General features: G+C 47.2%; 1 protein-coding gene across 1 annotated transcript in view; it reads left to right on the top strand.

Annotated features, from left to right (window-relative positions):
* ITGA11 (integrin subunit alpha 11) overlaps nucleotides 1-25,559 on the top strand; it is a 148,520-nt gene that overhangs the window by 69,127 nt on the left and 53,834 nt on the right. The window contains exons 11-19 of the mRNA XM_048482089.1: nucleotides 1,845-1,989; nucleotides 10,244-10,392; nucleotides 13,219-13,359; nucleotides 17,180-17,383; nucleotides 19,292-19,422; nucleotides 21,414-21,580; nucleotides 22,997-23,139; nucleotides 23,258-23,368; nucleotides 24,217-24,302. Coding sequence (XP_048338046.1) covers nucleotides 1,845-1,989; nucleotides 10,244-10,392; nucleotides 13,219-13,359; nucleotides 17,180-17,383; nucleotides 19,292-19,422; nucleotides 21,414-21,580; nucleotides 22,997-23,139; nucleotides 23,258-23,368; nucleotides 24,217-24,302 — 1,277 coding nt within the window. The remainder of the gene's footprint in view (nucleotides 1-1,844; nucleotides 1,990-10,243; nucleotides 10,393-13,218; nucleotides 13,360-17,179; nucleotides 17,384-19,291; nucleotides 19,423-21,413; nucleotides 21,581-22,996; nucleotides 23,140-23,257; nucleotides 23,369-24,216; nucleotides 24,303-25,559) is intronic.

The raw sequence follows: 25,559 nt of genomic DNA, 5'->3' as shown, positions 1-25,559 counted from the left end.
TTCCCCCTCTCACAACAAACACCCTGTGAGGTGGGTGGGGCTGAGAGAGCTCCGAGAAGCTGTGACTAGCCCAAGGTCACCCAGCTGGCGTGTGTCGGAGTGCACGGGCTAATCTGAATTCCCCAGATAAGCCTCAGGCGGCAGAGCGGGGAATCCAACCCGGTTCCTCCAGATTAGAGACACGAGCTCTTAACCTCCTACGCCACGTTTGTTTTGTGAATGGCTTGGAGACGTTCAGTGGGAGCAGCAGGGCAAAGGCACATCTGTTGAATTTCTGTCTGCTTTTCAACTATGCAAGAAGCTCGGTCGGGAAAGAAAAATGATAATTCCGCTGCAGCTTCTGGATGCTGCTCAACACAGCAGCTTTGAACTGATATTGATTTACTTTGCTGTTTCCAGAAGGACACAAATGGTTGTGTTTTTTCCCCCCACTCTGAAGTTGTCCTGCCAAATTTGACAAGTCTGGAGCAGTTGGCAGGTCTGGGGCTATTTCACTTGCTGACTTGGCAGAGGTTTCTTTCCACATGCCCGAAGCTCTTTTTTAAAAAATGGATGCTTTTCTAAGTTTCACTAAAATACAGATTACAGTAAAAAAAAAAGCACGGGTCTGTTGCGGGTGACAGTATCAAATGCAGCACCAGTGGGTAAATGTCACGAGGAGAGCTGGCAGAAGGAAATGAATTGTATGCGACAGTTGGAGGCCGGCCAGAGGTAGCCTTTCCTTCCCAGTATTCTTGAATGAACCTCGTCTGACTACCGATTAACTCCCTCCAATCTGTAAGACTTTTGCAAATTTTACAGAGTAGCAGGAAAGTTGTATAAGGGGCTTTCCGCACTGACAGAGTTGTACTGGTTTCTATCTAGGTTCACCTCAGTGTATCCGCACTGCAACTGAGCTCAACGTTGTTTTGTCTCAGTTCCCCCCCCCCCTCAGAACTGCGACATCCCTGTCGCAGTTATGAACTGCACCTTTCTGCTGGAACAAGGTCGATGCAGCTTCGAAGTCTTGCGGGCGCATCGAAGCGACACCCTCATCCGTTCAACTGATCAGGAGCCGCTTTTGTGGCATCCATGCAGAACGGGGAGAGTCCAGGGGTGGGCATGCTAACCTGTAAACCTCAAACTGTAAAAAGAGCGGCTCCCGTTTCCCATGGTAACACAAGCTCCAATCACGATCGAGGAGCGAAACAGGCACCAAGATGATCCCGCCCACTTAGCTCGGTTCCAGGGGGCCAAGTAAGTTGCTGTGCGGACAGCCTGGAATCGCCCCTCACTGAACCGAGCCGACCTTAGCTCCCTTCTGTAGTGTGGAAAGCCCCTAAGTGGGTTTTCTTTAGAATGCCCAAGAAGGGTGCGAGAGAGAGAGAGAGAGAGAGAGAGAGAGAGAGAGAGAGAGAATAAGATACTTGAGGGAATCTTCTCAATATTCCCTCTCCCGCCCCCCCCAAATTGACAAAATTCTAGCAGGCTGTTGTGAGTTTTCCGGACTTTGTGGCCGTGGTCTGGTAGTTTTTGCTCTTAACGTTTTGTCCACATCTAAGGCCGACATCTTCAAAGGCACCTTTCAAAGTTGGTTGTGTTTCTTTCTGTAACACAGGGGACAAGCACATCTTACTGTGAAATAGTTCTGAAGCTGTCAGCCACAGATGTGAGTGAAACGTTAGGAGCAAAAATGACCAGACGATGACCACGCAACGTGGAAAACCCACAACGCAGCCAGTTGATTCTGGCCGTGAAAGCCTGCAAAAAGTCCAACGGCCCTTGACGTTAGTCATCTTGATTCCCTTTCCCTGTGTTGCTGCCTCAGTTCTTTATTTACTGGTGTTTCTTTTAAACGTGGACAGGACGGGGTGTTGCTCGGAGCGGTCGGTGCTTACGACTGGAACGGAGCCGTGCTCAAGGAGACCAGCAGTGGCAAAGTTGTTCCCCACCGGGAATCCTACCTCCAGGAATTCCCAGAGGAGCTGAGGAATCACGGAGCATACTTAGGTAAGGGTAGTCACCAAGAACCACTGGGTAAGATGGCAACTGTTCCCATGTAGTTCCCCTTCACGCTGCATTCCATACAAATGTTTGGGCAGCTGTATGAAGGAGCGGGTTGTCTCTATCTGTTGAATTAACACCTGTGATGTATTGTCGAAGGCTTTACTGGTTAAACTGGTTGTGGTGGGTTTTCCGGGCTGTGTGGCCGTGGTCTGGTGGATCTTGTTCCGCAAGATCCACCAGATATTCCGACTCCACAACCAAGCCAAACTCAATAGTTATTGAGTTGATGGATGTTGATGGGATCCAAAAATTTTAATAACAGGTTCCGATAGTGGTGGGATTCAAACAGTGGCGCCGCCGCACACACGTGCCTCCAGTCCCTATTGGGCAGGGAGGTTGCTTTAGTAACCCCTTCTCGGCACTCAAAAAATTAGTAACCACTTCTAGAGAAGTGGTGAGAACTGGTTGGATCCCACCTCTGACGTTGACTCAGTATTCTTTTCCCCTTTAAAAGCTACAATTGTGAATGCCAGTTAACACTGATCGGTATGGCTCTTGCTTGGGAGCAGATGAAGACCTTAAGAACAGCTGGGTTTTATTAGACAGCCGGAGGAGGAAGGGAGGTTGGGTTTACTCTGAAATTGGTTTTCCCCCTGCTCCTCTTGCTTCTTCTTTTGTTAAAGGCCTTGCTGGACTTTGTTGTTGGTTTTGGTCTGTTATGCTTTTAATCGTTCTTCCTATTGAATGAGGAAGTTTGCTGAGTTTCCTTGAATACATGTTGACTGCTCTATGGGATTGGCAGCTGGACTTAGTGCTTAGGAGGGCAGCATTCCAGAAAGGGGCTCAAGGGGGAGGCCCTCAAGCCCTTCTAAACAAATTGAATTGCCCTCCGTCTGCTTGAGGCCCTCCCACAGAAGCAAGCCTTTATTGGCATAGACAGCAGTACAACAATAATAAAAACAGATTAAAAAGCATATACAATACAGGATATACATGTTAGGACGAAGGAAATCTACCGGAATTTAGTAATTTCCAGGAGAAAGTCTGCCACTATCATACAGAGAGAAGGATCAGGGTTGTCCAACAAGTAGGGTAATCTAATGAAATAGGGGAGATGGGGTAAATGTAAAGGAGTGAGATTCACATACTTGGATCTGATTTCCTTGAATCTGAGACAGTGAAGTAATTGGTGGGCCAGAGATTCAACTGAGCCGTCGTTACATGGGCACAATCTTTTAGCCTTTTCTTGCTTATTAAATCTGCCATGTAACAAGGCAGAAGGCATAACATTAAACCTGGCGAGCATTATGGCTCTCCTTTGAACAGGGTTTATTAAGCAATACAGGTAGTGTGCCAAGTGGCCCCGTTCAAATGGGAGAGAAAAATACAGGGGGGAGCACGTTTTCTTGACTGCGGTGATTAGGGTAGAGAACTCTCTATCCAATAGTTGACCTTTTAATTTCCTATAAGCTTCTGAATAGGACAAAGGCCAAAGTGAATCCACTGACAGTCCGATAGAGGCCATTTTTTCTTCAGGCCCTCCCACAGGCTGTGTGTCAGCAGGGGAAACTAAGCCGAGGAGCTGCGGGTTCATACACGGTGCCCCGTGGCTTTCAAGTCCAAACACAGATTTGCGATCCTACCCGTTTCTGAATTGGATCAAAATCTCAACCGGACTCCCTGCGGCTGAGCACGGTCTCATGACTACTTCCGTGCATACCTTGTTTTGCCCGTAACGTTACAGTGGAACCTCGGTTTTCGTTGGTAATCCTTCCGAAAAGAATCTATGAAAACCAAAACCGATGAAAACCGAGGCAAACTTTTCCATAGGAATCAATGTAAATCCAATTAATCCATTCTAGACACTCCAAAAACACATTTTTGGTGAATAAACATAGTGTTTAATGCTGAAAACAGTAACAAACAATAACACTAGGACCAACTTCACAGCCAGTGGACTAATGTCGCACCAGAAAGCTGTCCAAAGAGGTCTGTTTCTTTTTTATATATAATTTTTTTATTGTATAGAGTATTTATACATTTGTTACATTTAGTATTTTTCTTTCATCTATACATTTTTTCCATTTTCACCCCCCTCCCCCCTTCTCTTTATTGATTTTTTTTTCATGCTAGCAGCAGGAGGTTTATTCTTCTTATTCTCTTGTTCCATGGCTCTTCGTTAAATCCGGCATCTTTAATCCATTCTTTATACACTGTCCATATCTTCTTAATATCTTCTATTTTTTCTTTCCATAAAATATTTCTTGTCAGTCTTTCAAATATCTCTAGCTGTATTTGTTCCCATATATATTCCAACCATCTTGAAACTGTCCATTTTTTATTATCTTTCCAGCCCAACGCCAACACTGCGTGTGCTGCTCTAATCATTATTTTATACATTGGTTCCAAACTTCTATTCACTCTAATGTCGTCTATTATCCCCACAATTAATAATTCTTTATTTACATCAATTTTACTTTTACCAGTAGTTCTACATATTTTAAAATATTCTCCCAAAACTTTTTCACTACTTTGCATTCTATCCACATATGTATATAATATGCTCCTTTTTCTCCACAATGCCAACACTTTGGGCTTAATCCTTTAATCATATAGGCTAGCTGTATTGGGGTTCTGTACAAAGAGGTCTGTTTCTGACGCCGCTTTAAAATTTGTCTGAAATGGGGCAAGACATTGTCATTAAACAACACAGCCTGCAAGAGCTTTGCCCGGGTGATTTTTCTCCACAAACCCCTGCACCTTACTGCAAATCGATGAAAACCGAGACAAATTTTTCACTGAAAAAATCGATGAAAACCGAAACTGATGAAAACCGAAGGCAATGAAAACCGAGGTTCCACTGTATATGGCTCTGCAAAACAGCATCCTCTGGGCAAAATGAGCAGATAGTGGAGACTATCTAGTGGCTAGTTTTAAATTTCTGGCCGTTATGATTAAAGAGGACTTGACCTGGGGCGTACAGACTGCTGTGGTGGTTAAGAAGGCCCAGCAAAGACTGTACTATCTGAGACTGTTAAGGAAACAACAACTGAATGGAAAACTCCTGGTGTCCTTTTACCGCTGTTCTATAAAGAGTGTCTTCACCTACTGCATCTGTGTATGGTTCTCCAGTTGCACAGTGGCGGATAGGAAGGCGCTCCAAGGGGTGATCACTACTGCACAGAGGATTAGAACATAAGAACATAAGAACATAAGAACTAGCCTGCTGGATCAGACCAGAGTCCATCTAGTCCAGCATTCTGCTACTCGCAGTGGCCCACCAGGTGCCTTTGGGAGCTCACATGCAGGATGTGAAAGCAATGGCCTTCTGCTGCTGCTGCTCCTGAGCACCTGGTCTGCTAAGGCATTAGCAATCTGAGATCAAGGAGGATCAAGATTGGTAGCCATAGATTGACTTCTCCTCCATAAATTTGTCCAAGCCCTTTTTAAAGCTATCCAGGTTAGTGGCCATCACCACCTCCTGTGGCAGCATATTCCAAACACCAATCACACGTTGCGTGAAGAAGTGTTTCCTTTTATTAGTCTAATTCTTCCCCCCAGCATTTTCAATGAATGCCCCCTGGTTCTAGTATTGTGAGAAAGAGAGAACAATTTCTCTCTGTCAACATTTTCTACCCATGCATAATTTTATAGACTTCAATCATATCCCCCCTCAGGCGTCTCCTCTCCAAACTAAAAAAAAAAAGAGTCCCCAAGCGCGTGCAGCCTCTCCTCATAAGGAAGGTGCTCCAATCCTTCAATCATCCCCTCGTTGCCCTTCCTACTGCACTTTTTTCTATCTCTTAGATATCCTTTTTTTGAGATGTAGACCAGAGGAGCCTTGAACACAGTACTCAAGTCGCGGTCAGCACCACTGCTTTATATAAGGGCATGACAATCTTTGCAGTTTTATTCTCAATTCCTTTCCTAATTATCCCCAGCATAGAGTTTGCCTTTTTTCACGGCTGCCATGCATTGATTTGACATTGCCATGGGACTATCAACTAAGGCGCTAAATCCCTTTCCTGGTCTGTGACTGATAGCTTTTTTACTGACCCCTGTAAGCGATATTATGTGAAGTTTGGATTTTTTTGCCCCTACGTGCATCACTTTACATTTCGCTACATTGAACTGCATTTGCCATTTCTGGAGCCCACTCACCCTAATTTATCAAGGTCCGGCTTGGAGCTCTTAGCATGATCCTTTGTGGTTCTTACCACCCTACATAATTTGGTATCATCTGCCAAACTTGGCCACCACACTACCCACCCTACTTCCAGGTCATTTTATGAATAAGTTAAAGAGCACTGGTCCCAAAACGGATCCTTGGGGGACACCACTCCCTACATCTCTCCATTGTGAGAACTTCCCATTTATATACCCACCCTTTGTTTCCTGTTCCTCAAGCCAGTTTTTTTAATCCATAGGAGGACTTCCCCTCTTATTCCTTCATTGCTGAGTTTTCTCAACAGTCTCTGGTGAGGAACTTTGTCAAAAGCCTTTTGGAAATCCAAGTAGACAATGTCCACTGGTTCCCCCCTTATCCACATGTCTGTTTACACCCTCCAAAGAACTCTAGTAAGTTTGTAAGACAGGACTTGCCTCTACAAAGCCATGCTGACTCTCTCTTCCTCAGCAGGTCTTGCTTTTTCCTACATGTTTAATAATTTTATCTTTAATGAAGTAGATTCTACTAATTTACCAGGAACAGAGTGTCAAACTGAAGCTGGCCTGTAATTTCCCGGGTCCCCCCTAGACCTTTCTTAAAGATTGGTGTGACATTGGCCATCTTCCAGTCTTCAGGGATGGAGCCTGATTTCAGGGATAAGTTGCATATTAAGTAGTAGAGCACATCAGCAATTTCATGCTTGAGCTCTTTAAGAACTCTTGGATGAATGCAATCTGGGCCAGAGGGATTTGGTAGCATTTAGTTTATCAATGGCTGCCAGAACTTCTTCCTTGTCTACCACTAACCCAGCTGGTTCCTCGGATTCACCTCCTAAGAAGCTTGGTTCCAGGTTGCAGGAATTTTCCTCACCTCCTCTTGGAGTGAAGACAGATGCAAAGAATTCATTCAGCTTCTCTGCACCCAATCTCCCTGTCATCTTTAGCACACCTTTTGTTCCTTCATCATCTAGCGGACCTACCGCTTCCCTAGCTGGCTTCCTGCTTTTTGATGTACTTGAAGAACTGTTTGTTTGCTAGTCTTGATGTTCGCCAGCCAATGCGTTCCTCATAATCCTTTTTGCCTCCCTTACAGCTAACTTGCTTCTCTTTTGCCACCATTTTGTGTTCTCTCTGGTATTCTTCATCAGTTAAGTTGGACTTCCATTTTCTAAAAGACATCTTTTTTTTCCTAATAATTACCTCAACCCCCTTGTTAACCATGGTGGCTTTCTCTTTTGGACTGGGCGCTGCCTTTCCTAACCTGCGGAACACATTCCAGCTGAGCTTTTAAGACTGTGTTTTTAAATAACCTCCAAGCACCTTGGACATTTTGACTCTCTTGATTTTTTCCCTTTTCCAGCTTCCTGCGCACTATCCCCCTCATCTTTGAGAAATTTCCCTTTCTGAAGGCAAATGTAACTACATTAGTAATAGTTGTCACTTGTTAAGCATGCAGAGATACTGAATCTGACTTAGCATTGTGGTAGCATGTTCCCCATCGGCTCAACAACACTGACTTCCACAGCACCAGAGTCCCTGGGTCCCACACTTAGAAATTAGATCTAGGATCACATCTCCCCTGGTTGGTTCTACAACCATCTCTGCTCCTAAACCACAGTCCATTTAGCATATCCAGGAATGTTCTCTCCTTACTATGACCTGAACATACATTTTTCCAGTTTATGTGGGGATAGTTAAAATACGCCCATTACCCACGACATTTTGCTTTTGTTGGCCTCTCTAATTTCTTTTTCCATCTCAGAATCCTCTTGTGCACTTTGAGGTCAGGGGGGGGCGGAGATAATATATTCCCTAATGTTAAAACTTTGCTTCACCTAGTTATTGATATCACAGTGCTTCTGTAGAGGAATCAAGCTCCCTGTATTGTCTTTTTTATGTGACACTATGCTCTCTTTGATGTAGAGGGCCACCCCACCCCAATACGCCCTGTCCTATCCTTCCTGTAGAGCCTGTAACCTGGGATAACAGCATCCCACTGGTTCTCCTCACTCCACCATGTCTCCTGTGATTGCCCCCTATATCAATGTCCTCCTTCAAAACTCTGTACTCCAGCTCCCCCCATTTTAGGTCGAATGCTTCTACTATTAGCATAGAGACACTTGTATAGTCTGTCTCTGTCCATAACCTGGGATTTATGTGTTTTGCCCTCTAGCCTTTTGTAGCCACTATCCCTTATCACGCATTTGCTGCATGCTCCTCGGCTTGTATGTGGTTGATTTAGAAAAACCTCTCTCTGTGTCTGCATCCCCATGGACTCTGTATTTGAACCGAAGTCACCTCCCAGCTCCTGTCGGCTTTCCCCAAGGATCCAGTTTAAAAAGCTGTTCTGCCACCTTTTTTTAGCGTTGAGCGCCAGCAGCCTGGTTCCCTCTTTGGTTAAGATGAAGCCCGTCCCTTTTGTACAGGCCTGCCTTATCCCAAAAGGTTCCCCAGTTCCTGACAAAGCTGAAACCCTCTGCCTTACACCACCTTCTCATCCGCTGCATTGAGACCCTGTATCTCCGGCTTGCCTAAGCTCTCCCTGCTTGGCGTGGAACAGGTAGCATTCCGGAGAATGCCACCTTGGGGGTCCTGGATTTTTTAACCTTTTTTCCTAGCAGCCTAGAATTTGGCTTCCAGAACCTCCCGGCTACATTTCCCAATGTATCATTGGTACCAATGTGGACCACAACTGCTACTGATGACTCCACCCCAGCGCTGTCTAACAGCCCTATCTAGGCGAAGCGTGACATCCATAACCGCCAGGCACCAGGCAGGCAAGTCACCATCACTTGGTCATCACGCCTGTCACAAACCCAACTCTCTTTCATATTTCCTAATGATCGAATCACCCACTACAAGGAGGCCCCCACCTCCCGAGGGGTATCCTCAGTCTGAGAGGATATCTGACCACCAGCTAAGGAAGGGGTCCCATCTAAGGGAGCATCTTCCACCACCTCAGACTGGCACCCTCCGTCCCACCCCAGACTCTCATTCTCCACTGACATCTGAGAGAGATGTCACCTTGGGAAGTGGGACCCGGCTGCTAGGTCCCAGCCTCGTTTGTTGCCCTCTCTGCCTCTCAGCTTCTCCAGGTCTGCCACCTTGGCTTCAAGAGAGCGCTATGTTCCTTGAGTGCCAGGAACTCATTGCAGCCGAGGGCACACCCGACTTCTGTCCTAGTGGCAGATAGTCATACATGTGACACTCAGTGCAAAACACTGGAAAGCCCCCCCCCCCCTGCTGGCTTCCTGTCTTCATATCTAATTTTGTTTAGATGTTCAAATACTAATTTTAATTAGTGCCTCCCTCTTAAGGTTTCTATACCTTCTACTATCCCTTAAAATATGTGTTTTATTTGAGAGTAAAAGAGCACCTGCAGCGCCGTTAGTATGGCAGCCAGCTAATTCAGAGACTAACTGAAAAGATTTAAAAATGTGAGAAGCCCCACCCCTTCAGCACTAACTGAAAAGATTTACAAATGTGAGAAGCCCCACCCTTCAGCAGCTTCCACCAATCAGCAGCCCTAGGACAAGGAGAAAAAAAGAGAAACCCCCTGTTTAAAATACTGCCCTCTCCCCTCCTTGGAAGAACTCGATCATTCCTTGGCTGCCCTCTCCCCTCCTTGGAAGAACTCGATCATTCCCGAAGCCTAAAGAAAGCCCAAAATATTCCGAGAGACCCGTCTCATCCAGCACACTCTCTTTTTGAACTGCGACCATCCGGCAGACGATACAGGTCTCTCAAAACTAGGACCAAGAGGCTTAGAGACAGCTTCTACTCTAGAGCGGTGGCTGTGCTGAACTCCGCGGCTTCGTGTTGATGTGTTTGGGGCTGTGTAGGGATGGGTGGAGGAAGGGGAAAGTGAGGATGGGGTATGAGTCTGAAATTGTGGGCATCGAGGAATGCTGCTGTAAATTTCGTTGTGCGTGCACAATGACCATAAAATGCTTATGCTTATATATCATCAATCTGAAAATGTTAGTAGACTCTGGGCCGCCGGTGGTGTCTTTTGGTAAATGAGTGCAGTTCCTGTCTGCTTGTGTGACCCCCGCTGTCTAACATTTCTGTTTCTGCTTGTGTGCTGCAGGCTACACCGTCACCTCAGTGGTGTCTACGGGACATGGCAGGTTTTATGTTGCAGGAGCACCCAGATTCAACCACACAGGGAAAGTGATCATTTTCACCATGCACACTGACCGGAACCTCTCGATCCACCAGTCATTGAAAGGGGAGCAGGTAAAGGAGGAATGCAGCTGGTGGGGCGGGGTTGTTTATTTTATTTATTCCATCAGGGCCCCCGAGGCCGCTCACAAACTAAAACGTCCACAACAAAACCATGTTTTTTAAAAAACATTAAATCAAACCGAAAACACATCTTTGAAACAATTAAAGCCAGTGCTAAAATGCAGGCAAAAACCAGGCGGGAAGAAGGGAACGATAAACAAAACACAAAAGTCTTCACCCACTGGCGGACGATGGCAACAGAAGGGAACAGACAAATCTCTCAGGGGAGAGAATTCTTGAGTTTTGGTGCCGTGACCAAGGCCCCTTCCGGACACACGAGACGACTCAGGTTCGACTCGTGTCGGCGGAATCATACCTCAACACGAGTCCTCCCGTTCCTCCGCACAGTAGCCGACTCGTGTCTCCGGAGCCGAGCTGAGAGGGCGGGACCACCTTCCTGCACTGCATTCTGGTTGGGACGAGTCTCCCTTTCTGCGCATGCCCAAAGCTTCTCACCGCCGCCACGAGTCTCCTGTTCTGCGCGTGGGCAAAATACTGAGCTGTGATTGGCTGGCTGGCAGAGTCGAGGCGACGGACCCGCCACTCAACCCGGCTTCAGCTGGTAGTGCAACCCGAGGCTCGGGGTACAGCGCCAGTCCAGCCAGTCGACTCAACTCCCCAGTCGAGCTCAGAAATTCAACGGCGAGAGGGGGGTGAGTCGAGTCAGACACGAGTCCGACGCTACGTCTGTGCGGAGGACTCGGATCGGACCCAAGTCGATCTAAGGTCGACTCCTACAATGCGGAAGGGGCCCAAGAGGGTCCACTCCCATGTCGCCACCCGCCTGATCTCAGAAGATAGGGATACCCAAAGCAGGGCATTCCAGGAATGCCCAGACAGATCCATACACTTAGGAATTTGCAAGGCTGCAGAATATCCCAATTATTCCGTTGGTCCAGTGAAAGATAATTTCATTTTACAAGTGGTGCAGTGAAAGATAATTTCATTTTACAAGTGGTGCAGTGAAAGATAATTTCATTTTACAAGTGGTGCAGTGAAAGATAATTTCATTTTACAAGTGGTGCAGTTGAGGGTGTGTGTGTCTAACCCTGAACCGATTTCAGCACCCAGAACCACCCACAGTTGTTGTTTGTCAAAAAATCACTGCTTTGTGGCTGCAGAGATAAGCACCAACATACGTAGGCAAATCTCAGAAATGGCAATGAGTTCTGCAGGCTGGCTGTATGCATGAAGTGGTAGCCACTGAAGGGACCTCTTTTGCCGGGTCCCAATAAATCTTTTTTTCAAAGCCGTTGCCTTTCATACAACCCTCCTCGTATTGAGTTTTCCTCTGTTCCTACAGCCCATGACAATTCCTAGAGAGATCACATTAACATATGGACATACGGAGTTGCCTTGAGAGACAGCGTGGTGTAGTGGTTAAGAGCAGGTGGATTCTAATCCGGAGAACCGGGTTGGATTCCCCACTCCTCCACCTGAGGGGTTGAGGCTTATCTGGTGAACCGGATGTGTTGCCGCACTCCTACGTTCCTGCTGGGTGACCTTGGGCGAGCCACAGTTCTCTCAGAACTCTCTCAGCCCCGCCGACCTCACAAGGTGTCTGTTGTGGGGAGAGGAAGGGAAAGGAGCTTGTAAGCCACCTTGAGTCTCCTTGCAGGAGAGGAAGGTGGGATATAAATCCAAACTTTTCTTCTTATACTGATCCCATGATCCCAGGAACGAGAAGGACTGCAGGGAAGATCCCTGTTGTCTGGTAAGATGCAGCCTGCTGTGGCCGTCCATCGCTGAAGAGTTACGATTCCCATCAGTGGATATTTGTGTGGGGCAAATGTAACCTCTATCTGTGGGTTCTGTGGGGCAGAACTTGGAATGAGTTTGCAACAACAAATTTTAAAAACAAAATGCTTTACTTTCTTCACATATTAACATCAATCATCAACATTTAACATCACACTTCAAGGTCCCGTTCAGGTTGCATTTTCAAGTCCTTATATTTACAGTCTACTGATACTGCCAAGTCCAATTCTTCTTTGCAAGTGGGTTGGCTCCTGAAGACTCCAAGGGCTTGGTGAACAGGATTCAACATGATGAAGGTTTCCAGGAGAACTCTCACCCATTACAAACACAAAAAACCCTTAACAAGGTGTTAAGGGCTTATACAACCAAGGTCCGAGTCTGGTAGCCTTGTCTCCTCCAACTACATGAGCTCTGCAGCCTCTTGCTGCTTTGGGTCTCCACCCCTTTCTGGGTCAACCCATTCTGAGCATGGGGGTTACACAAAGTTGTTCCTTTAGCTGTTCTTTAAACTGCTACCCATCAGATTCCGGTTTTGCCTCTTGAGTGGAGAAACTTGAGCCAGCCGCAAGGGAATTAAGCGTTCCAGATCATCCAGAGATTGGGGCCTGCAGACACAATCGACTCTGCGTAGGAAAGACACCTAGGAAGCCAGCCAAGGATCTGTAGGCTGGTAGAGTGTGTCCCTTTGCTTGATGCAAATACCCGTCTCCCAACATAAATAAATTAATCCTTCTCGCCATAGACATTAGGCAATTAGATGAAAACGACGTCAGAAAGGGAGGAAACAAACGTGACCCTTAATCTTCTAGGATCAAAGTTTTTAATCTGTTGGGGCTTTTTTTCCGGAGAGATGTCTAGACAAGGAGATGACAAATTGCTTCTTTTAGGAATTCCTGTCATTCCAAGCGCCTCTGATTTCTTGGAAGCCGATAAAAGCACAGAAGCACAGCCCTTTGCAGTTCTCATTTCATATACATATTTTCGCCCCCCCCCCCCCACTCCCTGATGTTTCTGTTTCAGATTGGTGCCTATTTTGGAAGTGAAATCAGTTCGGCAGATGTTGATGGCGACGGGGTCACCGATGTCCTCTTGGTCGGAGCTCCCATGTACTTCAGCGAAGGGCGAGAGAGGGGAAGGGTGTACGTCTATGTTCCAAAAGAGGTGAGTGACGTGGTTGGCCTCACAGATCTTTGATTTGGAAGCTTGTGGGGCTAGTCTTGAGCCCTCTGAGACACTGAGCAGACCAGACCAGACTGCGCATTCCCCTGGGAATTCTCTTTGCCTGCCCCAGAGATAACAGCATTACGGAACCTCCCTTCAGAACTGAACACGCCTCAGGGGTCTGCGACCTGCGGCTCTCCAGATGTTCATGGACTACAAATCCCATCAGTCCCTGCCAGCATGGCCAATTGGCCATGCTGGTAGGGGCTGATGGGAATTGTAGTCCATGAACATCTAGAGTGCCATAGGTTCGCCACCACGGGAAGGGCTTCTGTTTCTCTTTGCCCTTCTCACATCTGCCAGCTCTCTCTTTTTCTTTCTTTCTTTCTTTCTTTCTTTCTTTCTTTCTTTCTTTCTTTCTTTCTTTCTTTCTTTCTTTCTTTCTTTCTTTCTTTCTTTCTTTCTTTCTTTCTTTCTTCCTTCCTTCCTTCCTTCCTTCCTTCCTTCCTTCCTTCCTTCCTTCCTTCCTTCCTTCCTTCCTTCCTTCCTTCCTTCCTTCCTTCCTTCGCAGTACACAGATTCCCCATCTGTTCGTTCGTTCGTTCGTTCGTTCGTTCGTTCGTTCTTTCTTTCTTTCTTTCTTTCTTTCTTTCTTTCTTTCTTTCTTTCTTTCTTTCTTTCTTTCTTTCTTTCTTTCTTTCTTTCTTTCTTTCTTTCTTTCTTTCTCATTTCTCTCTCTCTCATTTTTCACTTTTCCATGATGACCAGAGGTGGTTTGCCTTTGCCTTCCTTGGTGGTCTCCCGTCCAAACGCTGGTGGCTAACCCTGGTTGGCGGCTTCTTCTTTTTTTTAATACGAAAAGTTGTCATTGAAATTTAAAAAAAAACCAATTAACAGCCACAAAACACACATATCCAATACTTACAACATTTATCCAATTAACACATTACCCACTTAGTCTCTAAGGGAGAAAATAATGACTGAAATAAGGATGTTTTGTTTCAAATATTAAATGTTGGTGATGGGTAATATTAAGTATTGTGCGTGATATTCCAATATCACACACTTCCAATAGCTTGACAAGGAGAGCAGCAGTGGCGTAGTGGTTAAAAGCAGGTGCACTCTGATCTGGAGGAACCAGGTTTGATTCCCAGCTCTGCCGTCTGAGCTGTGGAGGCTTATCTGGGGAATTCAGATTAGCCTGGGCACTCCCACACACGCCAGCTGGGTGACCTTGGGCTAGTCCAAGGGTCGGGAACCCGCGGCTCGCGAGCCGCAAACGGCTCTTTCCTGCTTGTCGTGCGGCTCCTGGCATGGCCCCTTCCTCCCCTCTCTGGGGCCTTTCCACAGCAATGTCCCTCTCTCTCTTGTCTCTCTCTCCTCCTCTCTCCTAGTCACCTCCGCTCTCCTTTCCACCCTCCACTTTCCCCAGCTTCTTCCTTCTCCTCGGAGCCTCGTTCGGCCACCCCACCCCCCTTAAATCCTGCCCCAGTGCCTTCTGGGGCGTTTCTCCCCTCATCCTGCAACGAGGCCGGGCCGGGGAGAGTTGTTGCCGCCGTGACTCGCTCGGCGGCCTGCCCCCGCAGCGCTCGGCCCGTTGTCCCTCAGGCCGGGGCTGGGCACCTTGCCGCCGCCGCCGGGGCTCGGGGCCGCGTGGCCAGACCGAGGCCTGCTGCTGCTGGGGCGTGCAGCTGCATCGGCGCCCCGCGCCCACCCCGTCAAGTCTGGGGAGGAGCCTCCACCCATGCTCCTGCATGAATGGGGAGCGTGCAGCCAGCATCCCGGCCTGAGCCGGGCGCTGCTTTTTTCTCCCCTCCCCTCAGGGTAGAATCCTGAGAAAAAAGCAGCGCCCGGCTCAGAAGCAGGGCCGGATACTAGCTACACACTCCGATTCATGCAGGAACATCTGGAGGCTGCTCCCCAGTGTGACGGGCTTTTCAGGCACCGACGCAGCTGCGCGCCCCAACAACAACGAACCTCGGTCTGGCCACGCAGCCCCGGCGGCGGCGGCAAGGTGCCCAGCACCCGGCCTGAGGGACAACGGGCCGAGCGCTGCGGGGACATTGAGTCTGTATTGAAAATCAAATCCACTCCAGGCTAAAGAGAAACACAGTGAACTCTTAAAAAAAAACCTCAGCAGGCCCTCTTATTTTTAAATAGTCCTCATTTCACAAATCAAATCTTGTATTTAGATATCATGAATAAACCAGAGTTTGTTCAAGACGTGAATGATTCTAAAATCCTCCAGTTTCCTCCCTCCTTACTTTGCATGCTATGCAAGATAGGGCTTTTCTTGTTTTAGGAAATCTTTGTTCTAACCACAGTTTTTAATTACATCTGCATTTGGGCACTTTGAAACCAGCCCACTAGCCTGATTTGTAGACCATTCTCGAAGACTTGAAGTCCTGGCACAGCAAACCGCATTTACTAGCTAATTTACTAATGTTTACTAATGTTCTTATTGCCTACCTAAAATGCAAAAACTGAAGTGGTTCTCAAGCATCTGGCAGGCCATAATTTTCTTTATATTTTTAATATCATGCTCTCCCATTAATTATATCCACAAGATAGTCAACAACATTTTAAAACCACGACATATCCCGCCCCGTCAAGTCTGGGGAGGAGCCACTCCACCTGAGCCGGGCGCTGCTTTTTTCTCAGGATTCTACCCTGAGGGGAGGGGAGAAAAAAGCAGCGCCCGGTTCAGGCCGGGATGCTGGCTGCACGCTCCCCATTCATGCGGGAGCGTGGGTGTCCGGGGGTGCCTGGAGGCTCCTCCCCAGACTTGACGGGGCAGACGCCAGGCGCCGGCGCAGCTGCACGCCCCAACGCCCCAGCAGCAGCAGGCCTCGGTCTGGCCACGCAGCCCCGAGCCCCGGCGGCGGCGGCAAGGTGCCCAGCCCCGGCCTGAGGGACAACGGGCTGAGCGCTGCGGGGGCAGGCCGCCGAGCGAGTCACGGCGGCAACAACTCTCCCCGGCCCGGCCTCGTTGCAGGATGAGGGGAGAAACGCCCCAGAAGGCACTGGGGCAGGATTTAAGGGGGGTGGGGTGGCCGAACGAGGCTCCGAGGAGAAGGACACTGAAGCTGAAGATATTGAATGGAGGAGAGAGAGACGAGAGAGAGAGAGAGAGAGAGAGAGAGAGAGAAGAGAGAGAGGGATAGATCTGTGGAAAAGCCCCAGAGAGGGGAGGAACAGCAGGGTAGGGGGTTGAATGTAGTACAGATGGGGGGGGAGCTGAAAAGATAACTGAAAGCTGGGTAGAAATATTAGAGACAGAACAAGGGGGAAAGGAGGAAACAGAATGGGAAAAGGTCACAATCAGGGTTTGAAGCGGACCCTGACGAGAAGGCAGAAGTTGAGGAAAGAGGAGAGTTGCCTTTTATACAAATCGTGCGTCAAGGTAAAAAACCAAAATACTCAGTGTTTTCTTCATTTTAAATGCCAAAAAGTATTTGCGGCTCCATGAGTTTTCTTTTCCGTGGAAAATGGGTCCAAATGGCTCTTTGAGTGTTAAAGGTTCCCTACCCCTGGGCTAGTCACACCTTCTCAGAGCTCTCTCAGCCCCACCTACCTCACAGGGTGTTTGTTGTGAGGGGGGAAGGGCAAGGAGATTGTAAGCCCCTTTGAGTCTCCTACAGGGGAGAAAGGGGGGATAGAAATCCAAACTCCTCCTCCTCCTCCTCCTCCTCCTCCTCCTCCTCCTCCTCCTCTTCTTCTTCTTCTTCTTCTTCTTCTTCTTCTTCTTCTTCTTCTTCTTCTTCTTCTTCTTCTTCTTCCTGATCTATTTTCTTTCTCCATTGTTTCCCTTTTCTTCCAGGACCGATTTATTGCCAATGGGACCCTGGAAGACTTCCCAAGCTACCAGAACTCCCGCTTTGGTTCCTGCATAGCATCTGTTCCAGACTTGAATCAGGACTCCTATAATGACGTCGTTGTGGGCGCACCTCTCGAAGATGAGCACCAGGGAGCCATATATGTCTTCCATGCCTACAAGGACAACCTTGTACGGAAATATAAGCAGGTAGGATTCAGCCCTCAGCTGAAGACGCAGGAGCAGAGGGAGGGGGTGTACGCAGATGGCTTTCCAGAACTGAGACTGTCCAGTTTAAAGATCTCACTGAAACCTGCTTAGAAGGACCCAGGATACCAAAGAGTTGTTGCTAGTTAAACAAAAGACCTGGTCCAGTGATCCGATTCCATACCAAGCAATCTCATACATATACATTTTCAGTGAATTTGTTCATAGTTTATGCATGTTCCAGGATGCACCAGGTTGAAAACGCTAGTGTATCTCTGCAACACTTGAGCAAAGATTGCAAAGGTATCCCCTCGTTCAGTTGGTTGCTTCAGTAGACCCTGCCGTCCCCCCCCCCCTCTTAAGGGGATTAGGATGTGGGACGCCATCTATTGTGTTTTGTAATTAGAACGCTGTGTTTTAACGGGGTTTAGTTTTAAAATGTACAGAGCCACCATTTAATTATTCTTGGTTGCTGTTGATTTTACCTTGTGCTCTGATTGTATACTCTGTGTTCACTGCCCTGAGCCCTTCGGTGGAGGGCAGTATACAAATGTAAATAATATTAATATTAATAATAACAACAATAACAACAATAACAACAATAACAACAACAACAACAACAGTAGTGGTAGTGGTAGTGGTAGTGGTAGTGGTATTATTATACATCCTCTGTTCATGTAGATATGCAAAAATCAAGTGGCAATTTAAGGACTCACAAAAGTGTGTGTGTAAAGTATGGCAACTTTTGGTGACCCATTATGGGATTTTCAAGACTAACAGAGGGGTGCTGTGATGTTCCTCTACACAGCACCCCTGGTGTTCCTTGGTGGTCTCCCATTTAAATACTAACCTGGCCTAACAAAAAATATACCCCAGCACAAATTTTCATGCGTTCACTTCATCAGATGCATGGAACATACATCCGTTCGACTGGATGCGTTTATATTAAAGGATGCAAACAACCGAAAGGGAGGAAGAGAGCTACAAAGAGTATTCAGTTTAAAACAAGGGTAATATTCGATTATGTTCTATTTTTAAGTGGTTGTACGCCGCCCTGAGCCCTGTGGGGAATTAGGCAGGATAAAAATGCAAAAAATAAATAAGTAAGAACATAAGAACAAGCCAGCTGGATGAGACCAAAGTCCATCTAGTCCAGCTCTCTGCTACTCGCAGTGGCCCACCAGGTGCCTTTGGGAGCTCACGTGCAGGAGGTGAAAGCAATGGCCTTCTGCGGCTGTTGCTCCCGAGCACCTGGTCTGCTAAGGCATTTGCAACCTCAGATCAAAGAGGATCAAGATTGGTAGCCAGAGATCGACTTCTCCTCCATAAATCTGTCCAAGCCCCTTTTAAAGCTATCCAGGTTAGTGGCCATCACCACCTCCTGCGGCAGCATATTCCAAACACCAATCACACGTTGCGTGAAGAAGTGTTTCCTTTTATTAGTCCTAATTCGAGGACAGGAGGAATCTAAGAAAGTGCAGGAGGGCAGATCCATTCCAAGAGGATAGACTACTCTTTCGATTGGATCTTGTTTGAAACTTATTTATTTATTTATTTATTTATTCGGTTTATAGACCGCCCTCCCCCTAAGGAATGCAATGGCCTTCATCTCCACACTCTGGCCTTTCTGGTGTAAATATAAAGGCATTGACCTAACAGACGTATAATCCTGTGCATCTGATGAAGAGACCTTTGGTTCAGGGAAGGTTCTGGAATAAACATTGTTAGTCTTTTAAGGGGCCACCAGAAATCCATTGCCGTTGTCCTGCAGTTGCTTATATGCACAACTACCCCTCTGGTATTATCACCCCGTGTCCTGCAATACCCCTGATGTATTTTAGCTGTGTGTTCTTTGTGTGGGACACACCCTGGGTGGAATGTTGACAGGTGCCCCCCTCTGCCACTTTTCAGAGAATCGCAGCAGCAGACCTTTCTCCGAGGTTGATGTATTTTGGGTGCAGCATCCATGGGCAGTTGGACCTGAATGAAGATGGGCTGGTCGACCTGGCCGTGGGCTCCCTCGGAAATGCTGTGCTGTTATGGTTAGTTATGCTCCGGGTGCGGTTGGACAGATTGACACGTGGTTGGGGGAATCAGGTTGACATTCCAGTCTTATAAAGATGTGAAGGACGCTCAGGCTGAAATGCAGGGCAAGCCTGGGAAATTTTGCACAGAAGAGAGTCCTACACTAGGGTCTGCAACCTGCGGCTCTCCAGATGTTCATGAACATTGGCAATTGGCCATGCTGGCAGGGGCTGATGGGAATTGTAGTTCATGAACCCTGCTTGACTTCCAATAGCTTGACAAGGTCTGCTTAGCTTGGGCCATCCAGGTCAGGGCAGAGGCATACAGAGGTGGTTTGCCATTGTTTGCCTCTGCGTCGCAAACCTGGACTTCCTTTGTCTGGTCTCCCATCCAAGTGCTCACCAAGGGTAGCTTCTATGATCTGATGAGATCCTGCTAGCCTGGGCTATCCGGGTGTCCCTCCAAAATAACTCAACTTAAATATTTTATTTTATTAAGAGCCATATTTTCCTCTAGAAGAAGAAGAGGAGGAGTTTGAATTTATATCCTCCCCTTCTCTCCTTAAAGGGGTTTATGCCACTCCTTAAAGCAGTGGCGTAGGAGGTTAAGAGCTCGTGTATCTTATCTGGAGAAACCGGGTTTGATTCCCACTCTGCCGCCTGAGCTGTGGAGGCTTATTAAATGGCCAATTGCCAATTGCTAGCAGGGGCTGATGGGAATTGTAGTCCATAACATCTGGAGTGCCAAAGGTTCGCCACCACGGGTCTAGAGTTACAGTTGAACTCACCAATCATGCTGGCAGGGGCTGATGGGAATTGTCGTCCATGAACATCTGGAGAGCTGCAGGTTGCAGACCCTGTACTAGAAGATGGTACAGGGGACATTTTGTAGCAGTGGGAGCCCAGACTCGATAACGGGAGAGCTGCCATCCACAGCCTAATGCCAAGAAATTCCAATCCTCTTTCAAACTATGGTGCTGTATAGTTGTAGCTTTTCCTCTGTCCAGAGAGGGAGAAGGGAACCCTGCTTTGGCTACTGAGAAGGCTATGCCAGGGATGGTGGACCCTCTGTGGACAAAAGCCACGTGGCTTTGGGTGGCTGCAGGGAGGGTGGAAGCAGAAGCGACTGAGTAAAGGAGCTGGTGGGATCCAACCTGTGCAGTGTTTAGCCACTCCTTAGCCCTGGCTTTAGATCTTCAGGCATAAGAGTGAGCTGTTGATGTAAGCCAGCCATGGCAGTTTCTGAACAGATCCTCAAGGACTCCTTCCCTTATCAGCAGAGTTTAAAGCGGAGCTACTCTGGTAAGATGAGAAGGTCTTTAGTCTTCTTGCACTCACTGCAGCCTTCTACCACACTTAGGAAAAGAATACTCTCCACGCAAGATGTTCTTTCCATGGGAAGGTTTTACATTAGCAGTTGCAAGTTTACACAAGTCTGTTCTATACAAGACTATAAAACTATACAGAACTCTTCAGCAACAGCACAGTTGAACACATACAGAACTCAACACTCTCAGACTCTATCTCTACTTAGCATAGCATATACAATGCATACATCCAACAGGATACTTTTCCCCACCCCGGCATCAGCCTCTCAATTGTCTAGAGCAGTGATGGCGAACCTTTGGCACTCCAGATGTTATGGACTACAATTCCCATCAGCCCCTGCCAGCATGGCCAATTGGCCAAAGGTTCACCACCACGGGTCTAGAGTTACAGTTGAACTCATCAATCATGTTAAAGGTTAACTGCTCCTTCGCCCCTAGACTGACTGTCACCGGCCTTTGGGTTTTGCAAACTTCTGCTAACTTAGAAGATGACCTTTTGGTGAACTTTTACTCTTTTTTATATCATGACATCCCTGACTAATTTTGGCACTGCTGCTTCAAGCTACATTCAAGCTACATTGCCATTTTGCAATGGCAGCCATTGAAGCCACAGTGTTGGCCCGGGCAACAGGATTCTGGGTTGCCAAAATACTTCAGCAGGTTCGGCCTTTTCCTCTTAAGGTCCCGCAGTGTGGTCCGCATCCGAGCCAGCGTCCAGTTTGATCCGCTTAAGATCAACATCTTCAACAAGGACTGCACCCGGAACGGAAAGGAAGCCACGTGTCTGTCTGCCCTGGTTTGCTTCACAGCTGTCTTCCTCTCGGCGCACTTTCAGACAGCCAGCGTGGGTGAGCGGCCATTTCCTTCCCTTCCCTCTGTCTGCATATGCTCTCCCTGTGCATCTGCCCCACGGAAGAATTTGAATTTCTAACAAAGCCTGTTAACGATTTGAAATGTTGTGTGTGCGTTCTTTAAAGTGAGAGGTAAGTTGTACAAGGAAGGGGACTGAAAGGGCAGTGAGAGAGCGAGGTCACTCGTTGACACAAGAGAGCAACTTATAGTGCAGTGGTGGCGAACCTATGGCACAGGTGCCAGAGGTGGCACTCAGAGCCCTTTCTGTGGGCACTCGCGCACAGAGTTCATCATGTGGGGGGGCTGAAAATCACCCCCCCCACACACACACACATCTAGGCTAGTCTGGGCACGATCCTTTACCTGGGAGTAAGCTCGGTTGCTGGCAATGGGGCTTGCTTCTGAGTAAACCCTCCTAGGGTCGTGATTCACCCATTCGAAACGTTGCACGGTTGCTTCTCCGAGCTTACTCCTGAGTAATGTGCGCCTTAGAGCCAACCGTTTTTTTCTAAACTAAAACCTCAGTATTCAGGTTAAATTGTTGTGTTGGCACTTTGCGATAAATACGTGGGTTTTGGGTTGCAATTTGGGCACTCGGTCTTGAAAAGGTTCGCCATCCCTTCTATAGTGTTAGATGACATGTCGAATTGCTAAAGAAAAAGGAAGAAATTTTGAGAGTTTAGAAATGGAGCTGAATCCTGTTACGGTCCCAGAGATGCAAAGGGGTGTGAGAGTGACGTGAAGTGAAAGTCGCCTCAGCAGACGTCGTTGCCTCAGATTGTTTTATTTACTGTCAATTATTTCTTGAAATCTTTAAACTAGAGGACGAATGTAATTAAACTTTAAATTTGTTAAATCTGCTTAAGGTAAATAAAACCTGCTTAAGGTTCAGCTCGACGGCTCATATGAACCAGTGTAAAGAAGAGGTCCCACATTCAAGGTTTCCAGCTCCAATCTGGGGAGTCGCTGCAGATCTGCCGCCTGGAACCTGGGAGTGGTAGAGTTTGGGGAGGGGGCAGCGACCTTGGGGAGGGGGCAGCGACCTCATCTGCGCTCTGCTAGCTCTGTCAGTTCACCAGGAAAAAGTGCTGAGTCATTCCTCGGTGCTTTGATTTCACAAGAACTTAAAAACTTCCCGAAGGCAAGAGTAGTAGCAGACTTAGTATCTGCCCAGCAGGTAGGCCCTGTAAGAGGCAAAATTCCAGGTGTGCAAACAGGTCCAGGATTCGAGATGAGCACAGAGTTCCTGACCCCCATCTCTGCAGGTTAGGCAACCCCATGGGAACAGGATGGGCGAGAGATCAGGGTTTTTTTAAAAAAAACACGTGTGTTTTGATTTTGAGATGGTTTTCACTTCTGGAATGAACTGCTGCCTATGGGGAAAAAACTGAACCAATCCTCGATCGTTTCAGCACTGAATTACAACGTCACTCTTGACGAACGCCGGTACGTCCCACGCGCCCATCTGGATGAAAATGGAGACCGGCACGCCCACAAGGCGGCCATGTTGTTTGCGGGGCAAGAACACTGTGACCGGCTGGATTTCCACGTTATGGTGAGGGTTTCTGCTATGAGCCGGGGGCTACTCTGAAGGCAACTTCGGTGTTGAACTCTGCAGTTGAAAGACAACAATTGTGTCTAGGTTGAAACAGGTTGCCTGTTCCTTTTTCTAGGACACGGCCGATTACGTGAAGCCCATGACTTTCTCCATTGATTATGCCTTGGATGGTTCTGACAGTGGTCCGGTGCTGGATGACGGGTGGCCGACCTCCCTGAAAGTCGCTGTGTGTGGCAATCATTACACTTGAGTAAAGGCAGCTCCAGCCTTGCAAATGGGGGTTATGGGCTTTTCTAAGTGAAAGGGGTCAACATGGTGAACACAGACCACATGGGTGGCAGTGGGAGCAAGGAATGAAGGAGAATTTTAAACAATTTTGTTTTAAACAATTTTGTTTTAAAATATTGCTGTTTTAATTCATTGTTGTATAGGTTTTAAGGGATTTAAGTTTTATGTTGATTTGCTGTTCGTTGGAACTGCCATGTTGTGAGCCGCCTCGAGCCCTTCGGGGATGAGGCGGCCTATAAGTTTGTTTAATTAATTAATAAGAATGGGAAGAGAAAGGTAGGGTTAGAGATCTTGGATGGTGTGAATTAAAGCACCACAGATGGGGAATCCTTGTGCTTCACAGTTTATTTGGAGCAGTCCAGACGGAAACGTGTACCGCTGGACAAAACGTTCAGCTTATCACTGCACTTAGCAACATCTTAGTGTAGAGGTGATGAATACCATGTTTCCCCGAAAATAAAAGAAAATAAGATATTAATTTTTGCTCCCAAAGATGCGCTATGTCTTATTTTCAGGAGATGTCTTATTTTTCTGTGTTCTGTTCGTCGGGCATGCTTCCAAACAAAAACTTTGCTACTCTTACTTTCGGGGGATGCCTTATATTTCGCACTTCAGCAAAACCTCTACTACGTCTTATTTTCAGGGGATGTCTTATATTCGGGGAAACAGGGTAATACCTTTCTTAAAAGGATGCATTTGGAGTTACCCATAAATGTTTCAGGTGCTCACTTATATCACCTTTGTAGAAACCAGAGACTCCAATCCCCGTTTCCCTCTCCCCCACAGGTGCCTTTCTGGAATGGATGCAATGAGGATGAACACTGCATCCCTAATTTGGTCCTTGATGCTAAAGCTGACCTTCCGAGTGCCATGTGAGTAAACCATCGAGAGAAGAATGCCTCAGTCAGCAGGGCGAGATGCTGCTGAAAGAGAAGGATTTCGGAAATCATAGAATCATAGAGTTGGAAGAGACCCCAACGGCCATCAAGTCCAACCCCCTGCTATGCAGGAACAGACAATCAAAGCACCCCTGACAGATAGCCATCCAGCCTCTGGTTAAAAACCTCCAAAGAAGGAGACTCACTACACTCCAAGGAAGTGTATTCCACTGTCAAACAAATCTGACTGTCAGGAAGTTCCTCCCAACAGTTAGATGGAATCTCTTTTCCTGCACCTTGAACCCATTACTTCTTGTCCTAGTCTTTAGAGCAGCAGAAAACAAGCTTGCTCCCACTTCAACATGACAGCCCTTCAAATATTTAAACATGGCTACCATGTCACCCTCCTCTGGACCCGTTCCAGCCTGTCAATATCCTTCTTGAATTGCGGTGCCCAGAACTGAACACAGTATTCCAGGTGAGGTTTGACCAATGTAGAATAGAGAGGTACGATTACGTCCCTTGACACTATACTCCTATTGAAAGCCAATTGCATTGGCTTTCTTGGCTGCCGCATCCCACTGCTGACTCATGTTCAGTTTGTGGTCTACTAAGACTCCCAAATCCCTTTCACATGTGGTGTTGTCAAGCCATCTGTATCTGTTCATTTCATTTTTTCTGCCTAAGTGGAGTATCTTACCTTTATCTCGGTTGAAGTTCATTTTGTTAGCTTTGACCCATCTCTCTAACCCAGTGGTGGCGAACCTTTGGCACTCCAGATGTTATGGACTACAATTCCCATCAGCCCCTGCCCACATGGCCAATTGGCTCACCACCACAGCTCAATTGGCCATGCGGGCAATTCCCATCAGCCCCTGCCCGCATGGCCAATTGACTCACCACCACAGCTCTAACCTATCCAGGTCATTTTGAATCCTGACTGTCCTCTGGCGTATTAGCTACTCCTCCTAATTTGGTCTCCTCTGCAAATTTGACTAGCATGCCCTCGATTTCATCATCCAAGACATTGATGAAAATATTGAATAGCACTGAGCCCAGGATAGAACCCTGTGGCACCCCCACTAGACACTTCTCTCTTCATTGTTTTTTCTTGTACATGTCCTTTTTCAATCTTAGCTCAGTTGAAAGTTCTTTAGACATCCATCCTGGCTTCCTTAGACACCTCAATTTTTCCTCCTCATCGGAACTGTTTCAAATTGTGCCTTCAAGACCTCACTTTTAAGAAATTTC

This window comes from Sphaerodactylus townsendi, linkage group LG17 (assembly GCF_021028975.2).
Source record: "Sphaerodactylus townsendi isolate TG3544 linkage group LG17, MPM_Stown_v2.3, whole genome shotgun sequence".
In the NCBI taxonomy this organism is placed as follows: domain Eukaryota; kingdom Metazoa; phylum Chordata; class Lepidosauria; order Squamata; family Sphaerodactylidae; genus Sphaerodactylus; species Sphaerodactylus townsendi.
Note: the sequence above shows the minus strand (reverse complement) of the source record. Positions and strands in the feature narration are given on the sequence as shown.